Below are 20,279 nucleotides of genomic sequence, written 5' to 3' on the forward strand. Positions count from 1 at the left end.
AATTCCAATCCTGGCTTGGCACCTCCCCAGCAAGGACACCCCAGGCAGGTCACTTCATCTCTCTGTGCCTCAGTCTCCTGTCAAATGGCACAGACACTGGTACTAACCTCTCTGAGCTCTGGGGGGATTCAAGGAGTGTCCGGAATACAGTAAGCACTCAGTAAATGTGAGCTACCATAATCATAAAAGCCATCATTAATGGTGGTATTGATGACACAATCAATGATAGCACCTCCCACCCTAGGCAGCTACTAAAGGGTGGCTGCCATGATGCTGGCCCTATTAACGATGAGGGTCATGAAGCCAACCCTGGCAAGGAACGAGGCAACCAGGTGAGCTCAGGGAAGAAAAGGGATTCCAAGACTTCTACTTGGAGACACAGAGGCTCCATGACAGCCTGGCCAGACAGGTGACTCACCACAGTCACCTCGGTGCAACTGATCCACCGGCTTTCCTGGCAGAGCTCAGACAAGCTCCTGGGGGGCCTCCAGCTCTGGGCCAGGCAATCAGCTGGTACAGTCCTAGGCCACTGCAATCTGATTTCTCAAGAGGCAGGGACACAAGGAAAACAGACACGGTGTTTCATTTCCAAATGAGAACAATGATGTCATGAACTGAGAGCTGGCCAGGAAGTCCCGTTTTCCTAGTCCAGGCTACAAAGCTAAGACTTTACCACAGGGTCCCCACAAAGTCAAAAAATCCTTGGGATGCAAAGGAGACCAGCACAGTGCTAAGGAGCCATGTGGGAAGTGGTACCCAAATGTCCCTGCTTTACCACCATTGCACAGACTCCTGGTGGACCCCACATACAGGGGGAGACCCAAAATCCAAAGCAAGGATGGAAACATTTTCATTGTTCAAAGCAGGGCCTTTGGGGCACCTAAGTCGTATAGTTGGTTAAGCGCCCAACACTGGATTTCAGCTCAGGTCATGATTTCAGTGTTGTCAGATCCAGCACCACATTGGGCTCCACACTCAGCTGGAGAGTCTGCTTGACATTCTCTCACACAATGCTCCCAACCCCCCACACTCACACACAAGCACTCACTCTCTCTAAACAAAATCTTTAAAACAAAAAGTAGGGCTTCAGTTCTGTTTTGCAAAATAAATATATATGTAGCCCAAACAGACCAATCATTACAGTTAATAAACTCACAACACAAAGCTGGACCAGGGATTCCCTGTATTTGTTCAATAAAGCTGTATCCTGTCCTTCTGATTTTGAATGCATGACATATTTTCATATGTACATATACACCACATTCTGTATGTTTGAAGCCATTGGTGGCAATTCTTAAAGAAAGAGAGGGTATCCAAGGGAGGAAGGGCACACAGAATCTTGTGAGTTTCTGTGAGTTGTGGCTATGCAACAATTTGCCACCTTTCTAGGCCCCCAACAGAGAGCAGTCACCCGGGAAGTAGGTGGGAAAGAATGTGATGAAGAAATCACCCAAAATGTCATAGCTCCAAATACACTGAGTGCCACACTGCTCTGCTCCCCAACCCCCGGCACTCGAGTCTTGCCCGCACACCATGAGATCTACCTGTCGATGCCCCGTGCCTTGGCACACACCAGCCCCCTGGGGTAGAGTGTCCTCCCTCCACCATCTTTCCCTGGCTGACTCCTCTCATTTCAAGGCAGAGATTGGAGGCCTTCTCCAGCCCTTGCACTCTGGGCAGACATCGTCCTCTGTGCTAGCACAGCATCTTCCCCTTACTGCCCTCTGAGCACTCCCAGCAGGCTTCTCTGTTGGTCTCTCCCACTAAGCTGGATGCCTTCAAAAGCAAGGGCCCTGCCTATTCACTTTGCATCCCAAGCACTCTGCTCAGGGCCTGGCACACAGTAGGTGCCCAATGAACATTTATTAATGTTTGTACTTCACTGAACCCCCAAAAACACATTTTTAACCTTGAGCCATGCCTATCCTACCACCACTAACAATAGCTGCTATAAACTCAACATTGACCCTGTGCTAAACACTGTGATAAGCACTTTATGGGATTCTCCTCCACTTCTTCCACCAACCCTCCAGGGCAGCCCCAATTCACAGGGGGAAAGGGGCCCCAGGGAGGTGAGGCAATGGAACCCAAGGTCACAGGGCCAGTGTGTGGCACAGCTCGCTGACTCTGGATCCCAGCTCTTAACCCTTACTGTGCCAGGCTTGCACACCCATGAGTCATCCATGGGCAAATAACTTTTTACCATGTCCTATGGCAACTATACTAATGTCTCCTTAATATTTTTAAGTTAATCCACATTTTAACAGAACCCTGTCCTAAGCAATAGAATCTGAAATATCACACATTTGATGGGTTATACTTCCTAAACATAATTTTGGGGGGGGGGAGCATTTATTTGTACAGCAAGAAAATCTACCCTAGTTTGCCAACTGGAGAACATGGCCAAGTGCCACAGCGCCCCCTCTGGCCAGCCTGAGCTCCATCTAACTTGCAGTCTCTCAGGTGTAGAATTGGATTCTGAGGACATTCACTGAATGTTGGGGCACTATGCTGGGCACTTAGGGGCTGTGGAGGAGGGATACACATATGAACAGGATACCTCTTGCAGGGAAGCTCTTGTTTTTGCTCACAGCAAGAGCGTTACTTCCCCAGCTCTTCCCCCTACCCATGTGCTCACGTGGAAGCTGAGCCTAACTCACCTTCACAGGTAGATAATTCAGAGCTAGCTCATCAGGACTTCACTTCACTCTTCCCAGTCACAGGGGCTGACTCAAGAATGAGCACACATTTAGCCTCAGTAGGAGCCAACCAGCGTCCAACCAAAGACTTCTGTTTGACCACTAAGACCTAAGCAGCACTATCCTGCCCATCGGACATGAAACTAAGAACGCAGGAGGTCTGGAGCTGCTACAACCATCCCATGCCTGTCAGTGAAAGCAGTGTTTAGGAAGAAGGCCCACAAAGAGAGGGGACAGAGGTGGACCCTGAATCCAGCCATGCCTGAAGACAAAAATCTAACTGGGTGATAGGAGCCCATGAATCCCCTTTCTGCTTTGGTCAATTTGCATTAGAGTTCCTGACATTCCCCATCAAGAGCCCTAAATGATGCATGACCCCTCAGAAGTGCTCAGGGAATCAAAGTTCCTTCTTATTTGAATGATAAAAATAGGTCTATAAAGTAGGCTTACAAAAAACATTTAGCTGAGTAAGCCTTCAGAAACTGAAGGATTGACAATTTTTACTACACACATCACTTCTCCCCTCTGCTTAGGTGTAAGGGAGCTGACCCAAGACAGAAGAGGACGGGCAAATTATCTTTTCATGCCACTCAATTGCTGAATGGCTTGACAAGCCACGTATTTGCCACCAAACAGCTAGCAAGCACTGGGCAGTAAGGGAAAAGATGTTTGCAGATGGGGTGCCACTCAAGCTCCTCTATCCTTCAGGATGATTACCTAGAGAACCATGTTTGCAAGGCAGACTCCCAGACCATGACCCTCAAGCCAAAAATGGAGGCCTGCTCAGTTATATTCATTTCCCTGCCACACTGTGTACTTTGACTTAGTAAAAAGTTCCCAAAAGTTCTGGTAAATGTTCCTCATTTTTTCCCCTCAAAAGCCTGAACATGACAAATTCTTGATTTATTCCTACGGTGGCAATGCAAATTCACCAAGAGCCGTGGGAGAAGTCAGTCAAGAAAGCATGAATAAACACATTCCATACGAATCTCACTGCCCAAATAAGAAAATCCCAGGATTAAAAACAAGCCAAATGCTCAGACTGCTCGTACAGCTTTCCAATGCCAGCCCATTTTCAAGTGAGAAGTTTAAAAAAGTATTATCAACCAGAAAGGAACACAGTCGTAAACAGTACTAAATCTTCTCAAAGTTGTCACACTGGGCCAGAAGGGAAAATATAGTGGCTAAACTCTTCAAAGCCTCCAACCTACATAGCTAAGGATTCCCAAGCACATCTTATAAATCTGTTACACAACAATTCACTACTGCATGGGTTTCCTGAAACTGGCCTAAAATCACAAGTCTCAATTGACTATAAATTCTATTTCCCAAACTGCTCACAGTGGCCTCTGTGATGGGACTCCTGGTGGCATCTCCAGCTTCATTCCGTAGCTCACGCCCCTCTGCTCCAGTCACACACACCTTCTCTACATTCCCTGTACATGTCCTGTGCATTATCACCTCAGGACCTTTGCATATGCTCTTCGTCTAACTGGAACAGTCTGCCCCCAGATCTGGGCAAACTGGCTCCTCCTCATCCTTCCAAACTCAGCTCCTGTGTGCCCTGCCCTCCAATCACCAAGAGGCTTTCCTTAACCAGGAAAGTGGTAGCTTCTCCCCTAGACATTCCCAGCAGCTTTATCTCAACCATCTCTTATTGGTCTTCTTGATACTTACACTACCCAAGATCTTATATTTTATGTCTTTCTTGTCGCTCACCTCCCCATCCCAACCACTGTCCAAACTCTGAATACATCCTGGCTTCATCCACACCTGCTCCCCCTCCTCGATCAGGGAGCAGCACCAACATCCATTGAGCCAAGAACAGAGTCTGCATTAGCCTTCCATCCGTTCCCTCCCACACCATGTCGAAAGGCAGAGACCAGTCACCAGACCAGGCAAGCATCAGCTTCAGCTTTAAGAAATCCACATCCTCCTGAAACCCTGCCCCAGACAATACCCACTCTCAGGGAAGAAATTTCTCCACAATCCCCTTGCTACCAGCCCCTGACACCCAGCATCCATGCCACTCTCAGTGGATGACTGTTCTAATCACAGTAATTCTTCAGTCCAGCCTCATCCAGGGGCCCTCCAAGGCTATAGAACAATGACCAAATGACAGCACAATGGACCTGGGCTCTGCCCGGTTGCTAAGCACACCACACCCTGTCTACCTGCCAACCCTTCCATCATCCTTCCAGGTACACTTGGAGGGCTCCTCCACACAGAGGCCAGTCCCTGACCTCTCCAGCAGGGTGAGCAGATTCACCAGCAGGCCCCAGGGGACATTTCCATCTATCAGCATCAACAGGTACATTGCACAACACACACGTCTGTCTCCCAGGGTCCCCAAGGTCAAGGACCATCTTCCTTCACCATCGGTCCCACTGTCCAGAACAATGACATACCCAGAGCAGGCCACTCAGTGAACATTTGCTACTCAGGTTCCAGTGTTCATGGAGACTTCAGTCTACTTGATGGTTTTCAAACTATGGGCCATGGGCCAAACCCATCATGCTGCTTATTATGCTGTTGCTCTGTTATAGCTGTATTAAGATGTCCTTTACCTACTGCAAGTTTCTAGTCTGTTTTTAGTAAGTTTTCCAAGAACATAGACATGCTTGTTCATTTCATCTTTGTGGCTGCTTTCCTGCTAGGACAGCAGACTCTAGCGGTTGCAGCAGAGACCATCTAGGCTGCTAAACCAAAAATACTTTCTGGTCCTTTATAGGAAAAGTTTGCTTATCCCTCATCTACCTGGGAAAGCCGGGGATACTCAGGACAAGACCAACCAGCCAACCAAGTAAAAGAGGATTTAAAGGGCTCCAAGTGCCAAAAAATATATAACCATAGCTCTTGAATAGAATGGGTAAGAGGTAGACAGGGGAAGCTCCCCCTGAGGTGGTAACATGTGCACCGAGCCTGGGGATCTGCCACGATCCAGGAAAAAGCATATTCCAGGAGAGGAACCATCAAGCACAAAGCCATGAAGCAAGATCAAGCCCGGCATTTCAGTCGCAGTCCAGAAGAAAAAAGCACCGTCAGAAGGGGGAGAAATGGGGTTTAATGAAAGAACTCTTTACCAGCAAGGGATGGTGACTGATGAGGACCTGGCACTACTGGGAAGCCCCCATGCCACACTCCTATGGGACCAACAATCAAAGGGAGGCAATAGTATCTGGAACTGAGACTGACATGGTCAGGCAACTAAGGACCTGTGGTCTCCAGGACAGGAATACAGCCACCACCAAGCTGAGGCCTGGTAAGGGGGGAGCCAGAGAAATAAATGCCCCCGCTTTGCCTTCCTCATGCCCCCACCTCCCATCCACCAAGCACCCCAACCCCCCACTGGAAGGGGAGGGGCAGAGGAGCCCAGGTGCCCTTCCTGAAGTACAGAACAAGGTAGAAAAGAATGGACATTAAATCTAGAGGGGAAGACGATATCTATATGGCAACCTCTATACATCTGATGGTAAAAATGTAGCTCCACAGGCCATCAGTGGAGAGAATTTGAACCACGTGGGATGATTAGAGGTACCAGGTAGATGTACTCTTAGAAAAAAAAAGGTTATGGGAATGGAAGGTGAAGTTCTTACTGCTGCTCTATCAAAAAAGCAATCAGGATGTACCTCGATCAGCTGTAATGTGTCAACATTCCTGAGAAGAACCAGGAAAGGAAAATTTGGGTATCTCAAAATCACACACACATTAACTGCTCCCTCTGCATGGTCAGAAATAAAAGCATTCAGGAGCACCTGGGTGGCTCAGGGTGTTAATCGTCTGTCTTCTGCTCAGGTCCTGATCCCAGGGGGTCCAGAGATCGAGCCCCACATCATGTTGCCTGCTCAGCTAGGAGCTGCTCCCCCCTCTGCCTCTGCTCCCCACTCGTGCTTGCTCCACTAATAAATATTTTTTTTTAAAGCATCCAAGTTTCTTTTTTTTTTTTTTATGATAGTCACACAGAGAGAGAGAGAGAAAGGCAGAGACATAGGCAGAGGGAGAAGGAGGCTCCATGCACCGGGAGCCTGACGTGGGATTCGATCCCGGGTCTCCAGGATCGAGCCCTGGGCCAAAGGCAGGTGCTAAACCACTGTGCCACCCAGGGATCCCAGCATCCAAGTTTCTACTACCTGTGACCCCAAAGAGAAAGCCTACCATCTTCCTTTCCCCAGTGATGTTGTAGAAAGAACTAAGGAATAGCACAGCACTTTTATCACTAAGTTATTATTTTAAGTGCTCAATAAATAGTAGCTGTTAGTAAAATTTGACTGTTTTGCTTAAAACCCCCATGTACTTTTCCCAGTTTTTCATTAAGATACAATTCACAATTCATTCTTTGAAAGCATTTAGTGCCAAAGTTCATAAATACGCCCAAGTATAATGAGCCATCAGCACTCATTCCAGAACATTTTCATCCCCTCAAAAAGAAACCGCATATCCATGAGCAATCATTCCCAACTGCTCCCCCCACCCACCAGCCATCTACTATCTGTCTCCACAAATTTGCCTGTTCTGGATACAACCTGTACATGGAATCATAATAGCTCAGAGTTCCTATTACATACTTTGTTTGCAACATTTTTCTGACTAGGACTTCAAAGTTGGTGGGCTGGGCTGGTCAGCAGGACACCTAAGCTGTGTAACTGCTATGTAACTCAGGAGGCAGAAGCAGAGGCTGAAATGGGTTGTGAATCCAAACCAGGTGAAGGTCAAGTATTCTCCTACCAAGCAAGTTTCTTCATGTTAAGACTTGACACTCACTCCTGGGATGGCCACCTACAGCATGAACACGGTGAAGAAGGGACATGAGGTGATCTTTAGGGGGTGGCAGGACGGTCAACTCAACCAATGCCTCAGCATCACGAGCAGGCCTGCCCATCAGGACAAGTTCGGTGCTCCTCCTGGTTCTCACCAGGCTCGTAATCCCCACGTGGCCTTAGAACCATTTGTTAGGATGTTTGGCTGCTCTACCTTTTCTGGAAAGGGCCTTCCTTAGGGTTCAAATAGGCAGGAAAGGTAAAGAACAGATCTTTCCTGAAGAACCAACTCTGATTAGAAGTGGAAGCCTAGACATGGGATTGAGAAGATTCTGTGTCTATGTCAAAGTGTGCAGGGACTGAAGACTCCCGTCTGCCACGAGCGAGGGATGCCAGAGCAGCAACAAGCTACTTGTTCCTTCATCCCTCCTAAGACGTGCGTCCAGGGCAATGAGGCTAGTACCTTTGAGGTGTGAGCACCCTGGTCAGTAGGGTCTCTTATCCTCCTACTGGTGAAGTTACTTACCTTCTTGAATTAACATTCCACTGTGGTTCTGAGGAGATGCAGTTTCCAGTTGGGGAAAATTCATCATCTTTATAAGGATACAAGTTTAGTCAGAAACATCTGAAGCCAAAGCCTAGCACATGAAGTGGCTGGGGTTCTCGAAATCCTCTTATATCTGCTCCATGCTGGGCCCTCGGATCACTAGGAATTAATTAGCTCTCACCTCTGTTCAGAAAAGTGGTCAAACCCACAGTGAGCTGAGCCACTGTCTCTGGACAGGTGGGGAATGCCATCAGCTCCCTGTAATACTCTACAGGCTCTGCCAGGACCTGGGAATTAGGCACAATTGGGGATTAACTTGGCATGGAGTCATCAGCGCACTTATAGAGATGCCAACCACACTTGGAAGCCAAAGCAGCCCTGTTGGACCTGGCAGAGGTCATCTGGCCACTTTGTTCTAACTGCTAAGATAACGAACAAGAGGTGCTCTCTACTGACACCCCCAAGAGTCTCCCTGCCAGGAGGGCTACTCTGAACAAGCAGCACGTGTGGCCAATCCCATCCTCTACCCATTCAACTGAACTCTACAAACGAAGATTTTTGTTTGGAGTTGGGGGTCAATGTCAAAGACAACTTCCTGGGCATTCACTGGTGGAGATCACAATATCATGGCCAAAAGCCATGCATGGAGCATGAGGCTAAGGGCTCAGTTCATTTCATCCTCACACCCCCACGTTACAGATGAAGGAACAGGCTCAAAGGTACCCCAGGTCACACAGCACAAAGTAAAGGACCAGGACTCCACCAGGTCAGTCAGACTTGAGCACACATGACATCATGCCTATGGGCACAGGTCCCTTCCTTGCATCACTGTCACCAGCACAACAGGGAAGGCCACAGGGCTTGTGACCCCTTACTCTCTCTCTCCATGCTGGTGTGGCCTCTCCAGCAGGGCAACCCAAGTTCTGGGTCTTCTCCCCCCCAGGGATCTTAGCACCCAACCAGTCCAGTCGACCCTTTTCTTTTCCACCAACGCATAGCACCAATCTCCAGGCAAAGGCCACTGGAGGGGTCTGGTGTCCCACACCAGATCTTCCACTGTACCTGTTAGGGACGTACCTGGGCTCACCTCGTTCTTGGGCTCTCAGAAAGATGAACATTCAGGAGCTCTTAGCTGTTCCTCCCAAAGGCTTAGCTAAATTGTGTGTTCTGCTGAATTCACCAACTTAACACAATATTTTTCCATCAACATGATGTACAGAATATTTCCAAGCAGTCACAGGCACATAATTACACTGTCACCAGCTTCCCACCAAATCTACTTCCTCCTGGGATAGTTTTCTCTTCTGATCGGCACAGGTGTAATAGGCACCAGAGTGGCCTTGCAGTGGGAAGGGGTTGTCAGGTGGCACCAGCAGGATGGGGACATCCAGCAGAGTGTGTCACAGGTGCAAGGAGAGGGGTGGAGGGGAGTGCAGGGAGAAAGAGACCAAGTTTTACTCAAGATACACTTACTCCTCAAATACTCCAGATTCCTAACATCTATTGTGTTAGGTGCAGGGTTCAGGCCTGAACAGCCAGACAATACAAACACCATGTCCCCCCTCTCTCATGGAAGTCCAAGTCCAGTAGGAGACAGACTATCATCAGAGAGGCCCCCAAATATGTAATTATAAACCAGAGTCAGGGCTATGAAGAAAACCCTGCTAGAATCTACAAAAGAATACCCTGACCCATCTCAAGGATCTCCGAGGATGGGAGAGCATAGCTCCCCCCATCAAAGCCCTCAGGCCTAGAGGATCAGATTCCACTTCTAAAAGTAAACGTTTTCTCTCCTTCTGAAGGACTACAGTAAGCCTGCTGCCAAATCCCCCCCCACCCTAAAATCTATATCATTCCAGTGTTCTCTAAATTTTAAAGAAGAGCAAAAGAGAGAGCCAAGCTCCCAATAACTTAGATGTCAAAATCTGCAAAAAATAAAAAAGGACTCCACGTCTAATTGTTCTTAATGCTTTAATAGAACATTCCCCGATAAAACAGCTCCCAGCAGTTTAACCTTCAAAGCGAGAGGAAACTGTCTCCATAACTCAGACTGGAAGAAGGTAAAAGAACAGAACTGGAACACATCAGACAAATTGCCTCCTGTTTTTCTTCAATTTAAAGCTCCACAATTTGTCTTCCTGTCACAATGTCTTGCTACATAAAACTTTCTGAGAAAGCTGCATTCTCAAGTTCCCCGTGAAGATTCGGGGAAAAACGGTACAGGGAGATAGGCAACAGAGGCTCTTGGCCTGCGTCGTACATCCCAGGAGACTGGCCGAGAGACTTAGACCGGCAACAAGATGAAGGTTCAGGACCAGAGGCTATTATGGAACTGAGACAATGTGGGAGGCAGCCCGTTTTAAACCACCGTTAGTGTGGACCATGAGCAGCCAGGGCCGGGACAAAAACACAGCACCTAAGAGACCCACTGCGACCATGACACAGGGGTAACGCCATCCTGATGGCCGTGAAAAGGGAAATCAAGGGGACTCGACAACAGAGTCAGGTGGCAGACAGAGGTTCAAACCCCAGCCCCACCCACTGCATAGATGTGGGACCTTGGGCAACCTGCCTCCCCCAGCACATCCCCCTTTAAACTGGGAGCTGCAGGACCCAACTCACTGACCGCTGTGAGGAATAACTGAGCTGGTAGGAGACCAAACAATCCATGGTGCAGAGAGAACACTTCTAAAATGGGTAAAAGTTATTCAGCCACGTTCCACCCCTAATTAACAGGCAGCACGTATTCAGGGACCTATGGGTGCATACCACACTCATTCACCTCCCGGGCAGACACAGTCCTCAGTAATGCTGCTGCAAACAGACCTCAGCCTGTGTGCAAGCGACTAAAGAGCCCAAAGAAGGCCTTGCTGCCTGCTGCTTTGGAGAAGCCGGTTCACCCTATTTGATGCATGAGTAACTTGAGGCTCAGGGAAGGGATGCACTCAGGGTTGCGCAGCACAGACAAGACAGGATTTCCAGATAGCTCTACTCAGAACCCTAGGGCCCAACCCATCAGGCTACAGTCTCCTCTCCAGATACTATGAGGCAAAACCTTGAGATGACCGCCTGCAGGGGTCCTGACCTGCCATCTATAAACCAGTTTCCTGCACTGTATGTGGGGGCTGAGGACTCAAATATGCATTTGGGACCTCCTCTTAACAGGAAAAAGTTACAGAAACCAAAGAGTCTACATGGGTTATCTACAAAGTATTATTATGTAAGCAGTAACCATCACAAGGCATAGCTGCTTCTGAGAGCCTTAACCACCTGTGCCAGTATTATGATTACAAAAGGAGGGGGGTGTCCTGGGTGGCTCAGTGGTTCAGCATCTGCCTTTGGCTAAGGTCATGATCTCGGGATCCTGGGATGACTCCTGCATCGGGCTCCCTGCCAGGGGCCTGCGTTTCCCTCTGCCTGTGTCTCTGCCTCTCTGGAAAATAGATAAAGCCTTTAAAAGAGGGGGAAAGGCTTCTCCCTACAAGAGGGGTGTGCTCCAGGCACCCCGGCCACACAGTGCAGACAAGCTGTACTGTATAACCATCCACTCACATAACAAGAACTAGAAGGGATTAATAGAATAGGTCTGGAGGAGAGGGTGGGGGAAGCATGCTGAGACAAGGCTGCCCTCTCTTCAGAGATCAGGAGGGGGAGCAGCCGTGACAAGTCCCAAGGGTATGATGCCCCAGGCAGAAGAAACAAAGATCCCCACAGGGAAGCAAGGAGGCACAGGTCAGATCGTGCAGGGCCTGCAGGCCATGGTCAAGAGTGAAGATCCCCTCCCAATGCAGAGCATCTTAATCATGAGGAGGACATGAGCAGATTTCTACTTCTAAAAGTAAAATCCAAACAGATTCAACTGAAGCCACTGTAAGAACTTGAAACAAAGATCTGTGATGATAGATGATACCAAGAGATCACTGCTAATTGTATTAAAGGGGATAACAGCATTGCATACTGTTAGGTTTTTCACGAGTCCTTACCTGTAAGAGATTCATATAAAACCAATTTCACAGGTGATCTAATACCTAGCATTTGAAGCATTCCAGTGAAACACCAAGCAGTTAGTGTGAAGGGACAGGCAAAACAAGACTGACAAAATGTTAGGAACTGCTAAGGCTGGGTGGTGGGTTAGATTATTTCTATATATTTGGAAAATACCATAATAAAACAATTAAATAAGAAACATGGGCAAACAGATATTAAGTTTCACTCTGTAGCCAGGTGGCAGAGAAGGACAGAGCCATCTTGGTCTCATTAGGTCCTTGGAAAGCCAAGGTCACAACCTAATTAGCAACCAACCTGGGCAGAAAACCCAGGTCACACCCCTCTGATGCCCACCATCCCTGTGCATCTGTCTGCTAGAAGACCACATCTCTTGCCCAGTTGAGCAATTTTCAAGTCAGATAAAGGAGTCAAAAGATTAGCCTCAATCTGTACAGATGAACCCAAATCACATGCTGTGATCACCCCAGTGACCCAGGGACAACCTCCTCCCTAGTGGACTGGGGGCCTACTCATGTTCTGACACAGCAATTACAAAGGGATACAGGTTCATACACCCAACATGGAGATGTGATCACTGGGCAGTAGCAAGCTCGTTAGCTGAGGTTTCAGGCTATCATCGCCACAGGGCTTCATGGTTTCCATGCTGCTTCACTTGCCAAAAGCCCTTCCACTAGGAAGGATGCTCAGGCCTGAAGAAAACCTCACAGTGAAAACACTGGTGGCAAGGACCCAGGTGGGGTATGGTCTTCTGCTCTAGGAGCTATTCAAGTACCTCCACTTACAGCCTGTTTATCCTCCCCTCACCCCAGGGAACCAAGGCTGCTGGGCAGACAGAGCCTAATCCAAGTGTGGAGCAACCAGCATCACACCCCTCAGTGTTGATCCCACCATGGTCTCACGGCACCATCTTCTCTCTGGAATCACCACCCTACTTAGATGCAGCAGCCACCACCTCTTACCTGAATGGCTCCGGCTTACACTCAGTCCTCCGGTCTGGGAGAGGGAATGGTCCACAGAACAGACCTGATTAAGTACTCTCCTGCCTAAGGGGCTTTGCTAGCTCTCCACCATTTACAGAACCAGGGCCAAACGCATTGGAGCCTTTGGAATTATCCTCAGGCCTTTCTTCCGGACCCTTCCTCAGTCATGCCCCAAATACACCCTGGACTCCAGGGCTCTGGATTGCAGCCATGTCGAGCTACCTGAATCTTCCTCAACATACCATCCAAATGGTCCTCTCTCGCCCTTGCACAGACTCTTCTCTCTGCCTACCATACCCTTCTGTGAGCTTCTGGAACTCAGAAACCACGTTTTTGTCAGCCTTGGATCCCTGGGCATCTGGAAACCATAACTGATTAAGATGGTGATCAAGACATGGGAAGAATCCTTCAATCCTCACCATCACCAATGAAAAAGCTCTTTATTACCCCCTTTTATGGATTATTTTTAATTAAAGTTCACAGAAGTAAAGTTAAAGTGTGATGCCCAACATCACACAGCTAGCGTAGCAAGCAAATGCTTAGGACAGGGATTTGAACCAAGATCTTCCTGACTCAAAAGCCATTCTGGGGCACCTGAGTGGCTCAGTCAGATGAACGTCTAACTCCTGGTGTCAGCTCAGCTCATGATCTCAGGGTCCTGAGATCAAACCCCACATTAGGCTCCCAGCTCAGCAGGGGATCTGCTTCCCCTCTCTCTCCCTCTGCCCCTTCCCACCACCTGCATGCACAGCACTCTCTCAATCTCTAAATCTTTAAGAAGAAAGAAAAAAAAAGGGCACCTGAGTGCTCAGTCCATTAAGCAACTGCCTTTTTGTCAAATAAATAAAAATCTTAAAAAAAAAAAAAAAGCCACTCTGCTCATCACCATGGGGGTAAGTGAATCTACCAATGACCACAAAATAGAACCTCATCTTTCTCATAACAAAAGTGACTTTTCCCTCTGAGAGTGGACTATGCTCAAGGCATTGAACACAGACCACTTTGTGCCTTTCAAAATACCAAAATACCAATTCTTCCCTTCTGCTGTCCTGTTTGGGATGATGAGATACCCAACTAAAAACAAAAAAAATCTCAGCATTCCTAACAGAGTAAATTCAGGCCACATAAGTGAAAAACTGTTTTGAGAGAGTGGGGATAATCTCCTTAAAAGAGGTCAGCACAGGGGCACCTGGGTGGCTTGGTCAGTTAAGTATCTGACTCTCGATTTCAGCTCAGGTAATGATCTCAGGGTCATGGTACAGAGCCCCACATCAAACTCTGCACACAGCAAAGAGTCTACTTGGGACTCTGTCTCTCCCTCTGCCCCTCCCCACCCCATGCTCTCTATATAAAATCTTTTAAAACTTAAAAAAAAGTCAGCACAAACTGTTTTTTCCTCCTCCTCTGCTTCATCCTTCCTGCTGCTTAGAATGCAGATGTGATAGCTGGGTAGCTTTCTTAGACCACAAAAGGACATTAGAAGATAAGCTCAATGCAGCAGAGCAACAACGTAGACGTGACTGACCAATACACATTTGTTCCTTCAAGACCCCTCCAGGCTTTGATACATGTCAGGCATTGCACAGGTCCCTGAAACAGACCTGAGAGCAATGCAGCCCTGTAAGGTTTGTGATCTAAGAAAAAAAAGTCAGCAACAGCTAACATAGTAACATTCTAGAAGCAGCCAAATGTCATGGGGTGGGAGGGCGGTGAGGGAGGAGAAAAAGAGCAAATAAGGGAGACCGAGAACACAGGGAAGAGAGATGGCACTAGGAAACCGCACAGACAGGGGAGTCAATGAAGAGAAAAACAAGACCTAAAGACGCCATTAACTTGAGTCCTGGTGAACACCCCCTGGGCAACAGCCCCAGAGAGTGGGGAAGAGATGCAGAGGCCTGGTGTGGATTCAGATCCATGGAACAGAAACAAGGCACAACTGGACTCAAAAGCAAACCTCTTCCCCCCCCCCCCCCCCCCCCCCCGTGAACATTTTCAAATGGCCTCTTTGGGTGGCGTGGTTCACAAGGGGTTTTACTACAGCTCAGTAGGTGGCGTTCCAGGATCCCCACCCCACACAGCTCCACTCTCAGGAAGGCTGCATTTGAAGAAAGGGTTCTTGGGCTTAAAAGGTTTTCATGATACTGGTTAGGCCATAGGAACCATGTGATGGCAAGTAAGCATCTCAGGCATCTGTGCAGTGTCTTTGGCACCCAGTATAAACTCTGAACTTTCATTTGTTCATCGAGCAAATAAACTTCGCAAACTTCCCAAATCCCTCAGTTTGACAGTTGTCTCTCCTGAAACTGCATTTCTGCTGCTGCCAAGAATATCTCCCCTCCACTGAGCTTCCTGTTGCTCCCCCCCTCCCCGGCTCCAGAATAACAAGAAGTTGCTTGGTGGTGATGTCACTGCCACTGTCACCGCCTGCAGGGCATTCACATGCTGGCTATATTTAAGACCCAGGCTTCATGTTCAGTGACATGGAAATTGCCACCTTGCAAACCATACCGGAAAGGCAAGGTTCGAAAATTTTTCTACGAATAACCAGCTTACAAAATCTGCCTCTCCCAGGGCCAAGGGGAAAAGCCAAGGTGTTAAACTGAGCAATGGGTTCCAGCTTCTGGGATCAGCCAGGTCCAAATGGTTCATCTCAACCACTTCTCTCAAGTAGCACAAATGCTCACTCCAGATAGCGTGCTCTCTCTTCCAAATGTTCTTTCCCCAGCTCTCCAGTCTTTAGTTTGCCCTCAAAACTGTTATTTACTCCTCCAGACTGCTCTACCCACTTCTCATTAGGAAGGAAGAAAAAAAAAAAAAAAAACAGCAAATGGAGCATTAATGAATGGTACACACACCATAACCCTCCCCCTACCGGGGATAATTATCATAACCTTTTAATCAGAGTTGTATCGTATTTATTGGTTTGGGTAATTTTTTTTGGGGGGGGGTAATTTTTTTTTATCTCCTGCTCCTGTGCTCTGATGGGGAAAGTGATGAGCTGCAACAATATTTCAGATACAACCTTCTCCCTGTTCCCTCAGCAGCTGCAGATTTTTCGCATCTTGATGAACCACCCAAATCCATGTTTGGTGCACATTTTGCAGGGAACATCTGGCAGTGACTACTAATGGCTCTAACGCTTAACCATTCAACGTGGGCACGTGTTTCAAAACGCAGATGTTCGTGCAAATATACCTTGCTGCTTACTCCCCCTAAAAATTTTAGTCCATCAACAAAACCTGAGTCTTTGATTGGATTCTGGAAACAGAGAAAACAAACAAGCACACGGCTTTCTCCCTTGTATGTGACTGCTGTAACAGATGCCATGATGCTCCTGATCTTCTCTTCCTGTTCATGGTATTCATACAAAATATCTAGGAAACTCACATGGATCACATAATTCTAGAAGGGGCAGGAAGGAACTTATATGGCTCTCCACTTTTCATGGTGTCTGAGAAGGTACTTCCATAATTTGAGGTTCAAATGTTAACACATTTGGCTTTTCCATTTTTCTGTCTGAGGGAGAGAGGATCCCCAGGTCTCTACTCCCTAAAGTAAAAATCATCCAGGAAATCATCCATATTAAGGACACCTTCACTTTCCACACTCGCAAAAGCAGGAGTCAAGGGGGTGATGAAGGGTGAAGAAACCTGCTCCAATGCTGTTGGGTGGGTCCTTCTGCCTCACCCTGGAGCCAGAGCAACCCCTAAGTTGGGCCGTTAAAAGATTCATATCCTTTGCCCTGTGATCCTGCTCTTGCCAGGATGTACAGAGGAAAGAAGTTCACAGAGGGGAAAATGAGTGACAGACACAAGGATAACATCTCAGCCTGCATCCACCATGTCAGAAAACTAGCCCAAAACCAACCCATGTGGAAACCACAAAGTCACCCGTGAGGTCCTTCTTCTCCTTCAGAACGGACAGAGGAAGGCCCTCCACGTACCACCATAGGGCTATCAGGTGACACCTCTTTCTTGGAAAGAATTTTGGCAATATGGATCAAGAGCTTTTACAGATCTAGAATTTTTTTAAGTCCTTAATCTAAAGAGCTTTACCAAAAAATGTTCATGGAAATCCTGCCCCCAAAGGGGGGTGGGGAGTGGAGAGAAAAGGTTAAGGAAAGGATGTGAGAAACAAGGACACAGCCCAACACAAAATCCCACATGACCTTTGAAAAGGATATCCACAGATGGGAATAACGAGAGGAAATGTTCATGGTGGGATGCTAATTGCTTTTCAAAGCAGATAAACTTACAGATTCAGAGTGATCTGAATTATGTAAAATGAATGTATACATAAAATGAACTGGAATAAAATACCTCATAAATAATAAATATAACACATCAATGGTAATTGTGTCCAGGGGATTTTCTTCTTTAAACTACTCTTATTCTCAGACTTAAGGATTGCAATTTGTACATTTTATATTCCCGGGGGAAGGCTCTCTAAACATAATTTGAAAACTACATAGAAACACAAGAAAACATCATTAAAAAATTGCATGCACACACTGATGGTGGTAGATATAAAAACTGTACTTAAATGGACTAAGGGGAAATAATCATACTAGGGTTGGGAGATTGGGATGCTCTGTTCCATTGCAGGTTACTTTTACAACATAAAGGTCTTTAAAAAAAAAGAAAAGAAAAGAAAAGAAAAAGCACAGAAAGACGAGCTTTCTCCAAAACTCTCCAGCTGACTGCCCTGGAATTCCACATGCATACATCTGAACATGAGAGCATCCAATTCAATGTCAGGTGAGCAAATCAACCTGCAAGATGGGCACGTGCTAATACCTCATATGCAGTCCATTCAAGACCCATCAAAAATAAGTCTGCATGGTTTTCCTTGTTAGCTTAAAAGTATCATCAAAAGGGGCGCCTGTGTGGTGCAATCAGACAGGTGTCAGACTCTTGATTTTGGCTCAGATGGGGATCTCAGGGTCATGAGATCAAGCCCTATGTTGGGTTCCATGCTCAATGTGGAGTCTGCTTAAGACATGTTCTCTTCCTCTGCCCCTCCCCCACCCCATCTCTCTAAAATAAAATCAGTCTTTGAAAAAAATATATTGGGGTGCCTGGATGTGTACCATCAGTTAATAAGCACCTGACTCCTGATTTCAGTTCAGATCTGATCTCAGGGTCATGGGATGGAGCCCCATATCAGACTCCATGCTCAGCACTGAGTCTGCTTGAGTTTCTCCCTGTCCTTCTTCCCCTTGTGCTATATCTCAAGTAAATAAATAAATCTTTAAAAAAAATAAATAAAGCAAAAGCAAAAATGACAAATGTTAATGGTGCTAGTTCTCATAGTGGATCATAGTATTCGTTTTTTCAAACTAGCAAACAAAACTAATTCCCAACTTGACTAAGAAAAAAAAAATAAGTGCCTTCAAACTTTCTATAAGCTCAGGGGGTCTCAGAGAACTTCACCTTTTCAGATCCTTGCTACTCAGTGTGGGTCAGGAAGCCGACGCATCAGCATCACCAGAGCTAGCAAGAAACACCTGCTATTGGCCCTGCCCAGCCCTGCTGAAACAGTTTGAGGTCCCCATGACCACCAGGTGCACTTGGTGGAGACATTCAAGTTTGAGGAGTGCTGCTCTAAACCACCGAATCTCAGCCTTGGCTGCACACTCGAATTACTGGAGCAGTTGGGGTTTCACTTCCAGGGATTCTGATTTAATTGGTCTAGAGGGGCAGCCTGCACAGTTGGTGTGCGGTTGGGTTTTTTTGGTGGGGGGGGGGGGGGGGAGGAGTTGGACACAGTTTCAAAAGCTCCCCTGGTAAATGTAATATATATCGAAGTCTAAGTGAGGCATTTAGCTCTTCAACCCAAAGAATTCTTTATTAGAAAGTTAGTTACATCTGAGCAACAGCAGGCTAGATTAACTCCAGAAAATGACTCTTTGCAAGCTTGGATGGAAGAATAATTTACTTCCACGAAACCAGTAACAAGCACGGCTGGCTTTTACTAAGTACTTACTCAGGGCACTCACTGTGCTTAGCACTTTTCATGCATTATCTCTTCGACAGCATCTATAAGGGAGAGATGATTATCCCAGTTTTCTAGATGAAAGGCATTAGGGGTACAATTACCACCAGAATCTCTCATCTCAAAGTGGCAGAAGCACTTGGATGGCCCTCAGAGTGACCTTCTCCTTCACCTCACCCTAGTCCTGACCTTAAGAGGCAGAGCTCAAATCCAAGGCTTACCCCATATATCATTACATAATACTTTCTTCCAAGAAGGGGCAACTAGAGCATAAGGAATGGCCAGCCAAAAGGTTAAAATCTTTGTTTATATATAGCTCACCCCTCTCGATTTTCATACCTATGGGTCAGAGTCAGCTCTGTCTTGACTCTGTCTCTGATTGACTAAGCTTAACACAGAGTAGATGTTTGATGAGTGACTCAACAAATGAGCCCATGAGTACTAACCATCCTTCACTGACTGTGGGTAGCATTCAACTTCAGGAACTGGGCTCCCTCTAAGCCATCCTGTCTCCCGCCCTGACACATATGTTTTCTACTCCTCCTTGTCCCACAACATGCACTCCCCTCTCCGTGGCTGCTCTGGTATAAGTCATAAAGGACCTGTCAGCTGCTGACAAAGACCCACTGAAGAATGACGAAGAACATAACTCATTCGGCTAATGAGACTCAGTCCAAGAGCCAGTGACCTTGGGGAAAGCAAGTGTCGTGTCCAAGGGGAAGTGAGGGGCCAGGAGTACCAGAGTAGGCTGGGACACACAGTGGGAGCTCTCAACAGAGAAATCTTTGTGGTCAGGGTTTAGTCCTTAGCCAAACCCTCTCAGAGACCAAAGCAACTGAAAATGGGCCAGAAGGCTCCTGAATACCCAATTCTGATGGCCTAGTTCTCAAATCTTGTTGAAAATGAGAATTAGTGGGGAAGAGCAAAGGCAAGGACTCTCACTGGGAAACATCACTGCCTCCTAGAGGTGTGAACATAGGCATTTCAAAAGCTCCCAGGGGACTCATGTTTGGCAAAGTCTAAGCAATGCAAAAGTATGGAGATGCTTTTGGCCATCATCGGGATGACAGGGTGCTGCTAGCATTTATCCAGTCGGGCCAAGGCAGGCCTGGATCCCCCATCATACTTTCAATCGTCATAGGACCCTTCGTGTAGGTGCCAAGTTTGTTTCTAGTCTGACTACAATCTAGTTCATTTAAAATACACACAACATACTGGTTTTTTACCCTAGAATTCACCCACGCTCTACTTTCATTTTCTGTTCTTATAATCAAGGCTTTTAAGATCTTCTTAC

The 20,279-nt window shown here is 47.0% G+C and overlaps 1 protein-coding gene and 1 long non-coding RNA gene across 8 annotated transcripts in view; one reads left to right on the forward strand and one right to left on the reverse strand.

Annotated features, from left to right (window-relative positions):
* The window catches only part of SNX29 (sorting nexin 29), a 528,389-nt gene that overhangs the window by 372,528 nt on the left and 135,582 nt on the right, over window positions 1-20,279 (reverse strand). Inside the window, exon 14 of one of the 7 annotated variants that reach the window (XM_035718270.2) lies at window positions 18,977-19,029. The exons of the other annotated variants lie outside the window; for them this stretch is intronic. Coding sequence (XP_035574163.1) covers window positions 19,005-19,029 — 25 coding nt within the window. The 3' untranslated portion in view covers window positions 18,977-19,004. The remainder of the gene's footprint in view (window positions 1-18,976; window positions 19,030-20,279) is intronic. 7 annotated transcript variants of the gene reach the window in all.
* Window positions 4,833-6,623, forward strand: LOC125755281 (uncharacterized). Its single transcript, XR_007411268.1, has 2 exons — window positions 4,833-5,010; window positions 5,431-6,623. It is a non-coding gene; the product is annotated as an uncharacterized LOC125755281 (long non-coding RNA).

Source organism: Canis lupus, chromosome 6, assembly GCF_003254725.2.
Source record: "Canis lupus dingo isolate Sandy chromosome 6, ASM325472v2, whole genome shotgun sequence".
Classification (NCBI taxonomy): Eukaryota; Metazoa; Chordata; class Mammalia; order Carnivora; family Canidae; genus Canis; species Canis lupus.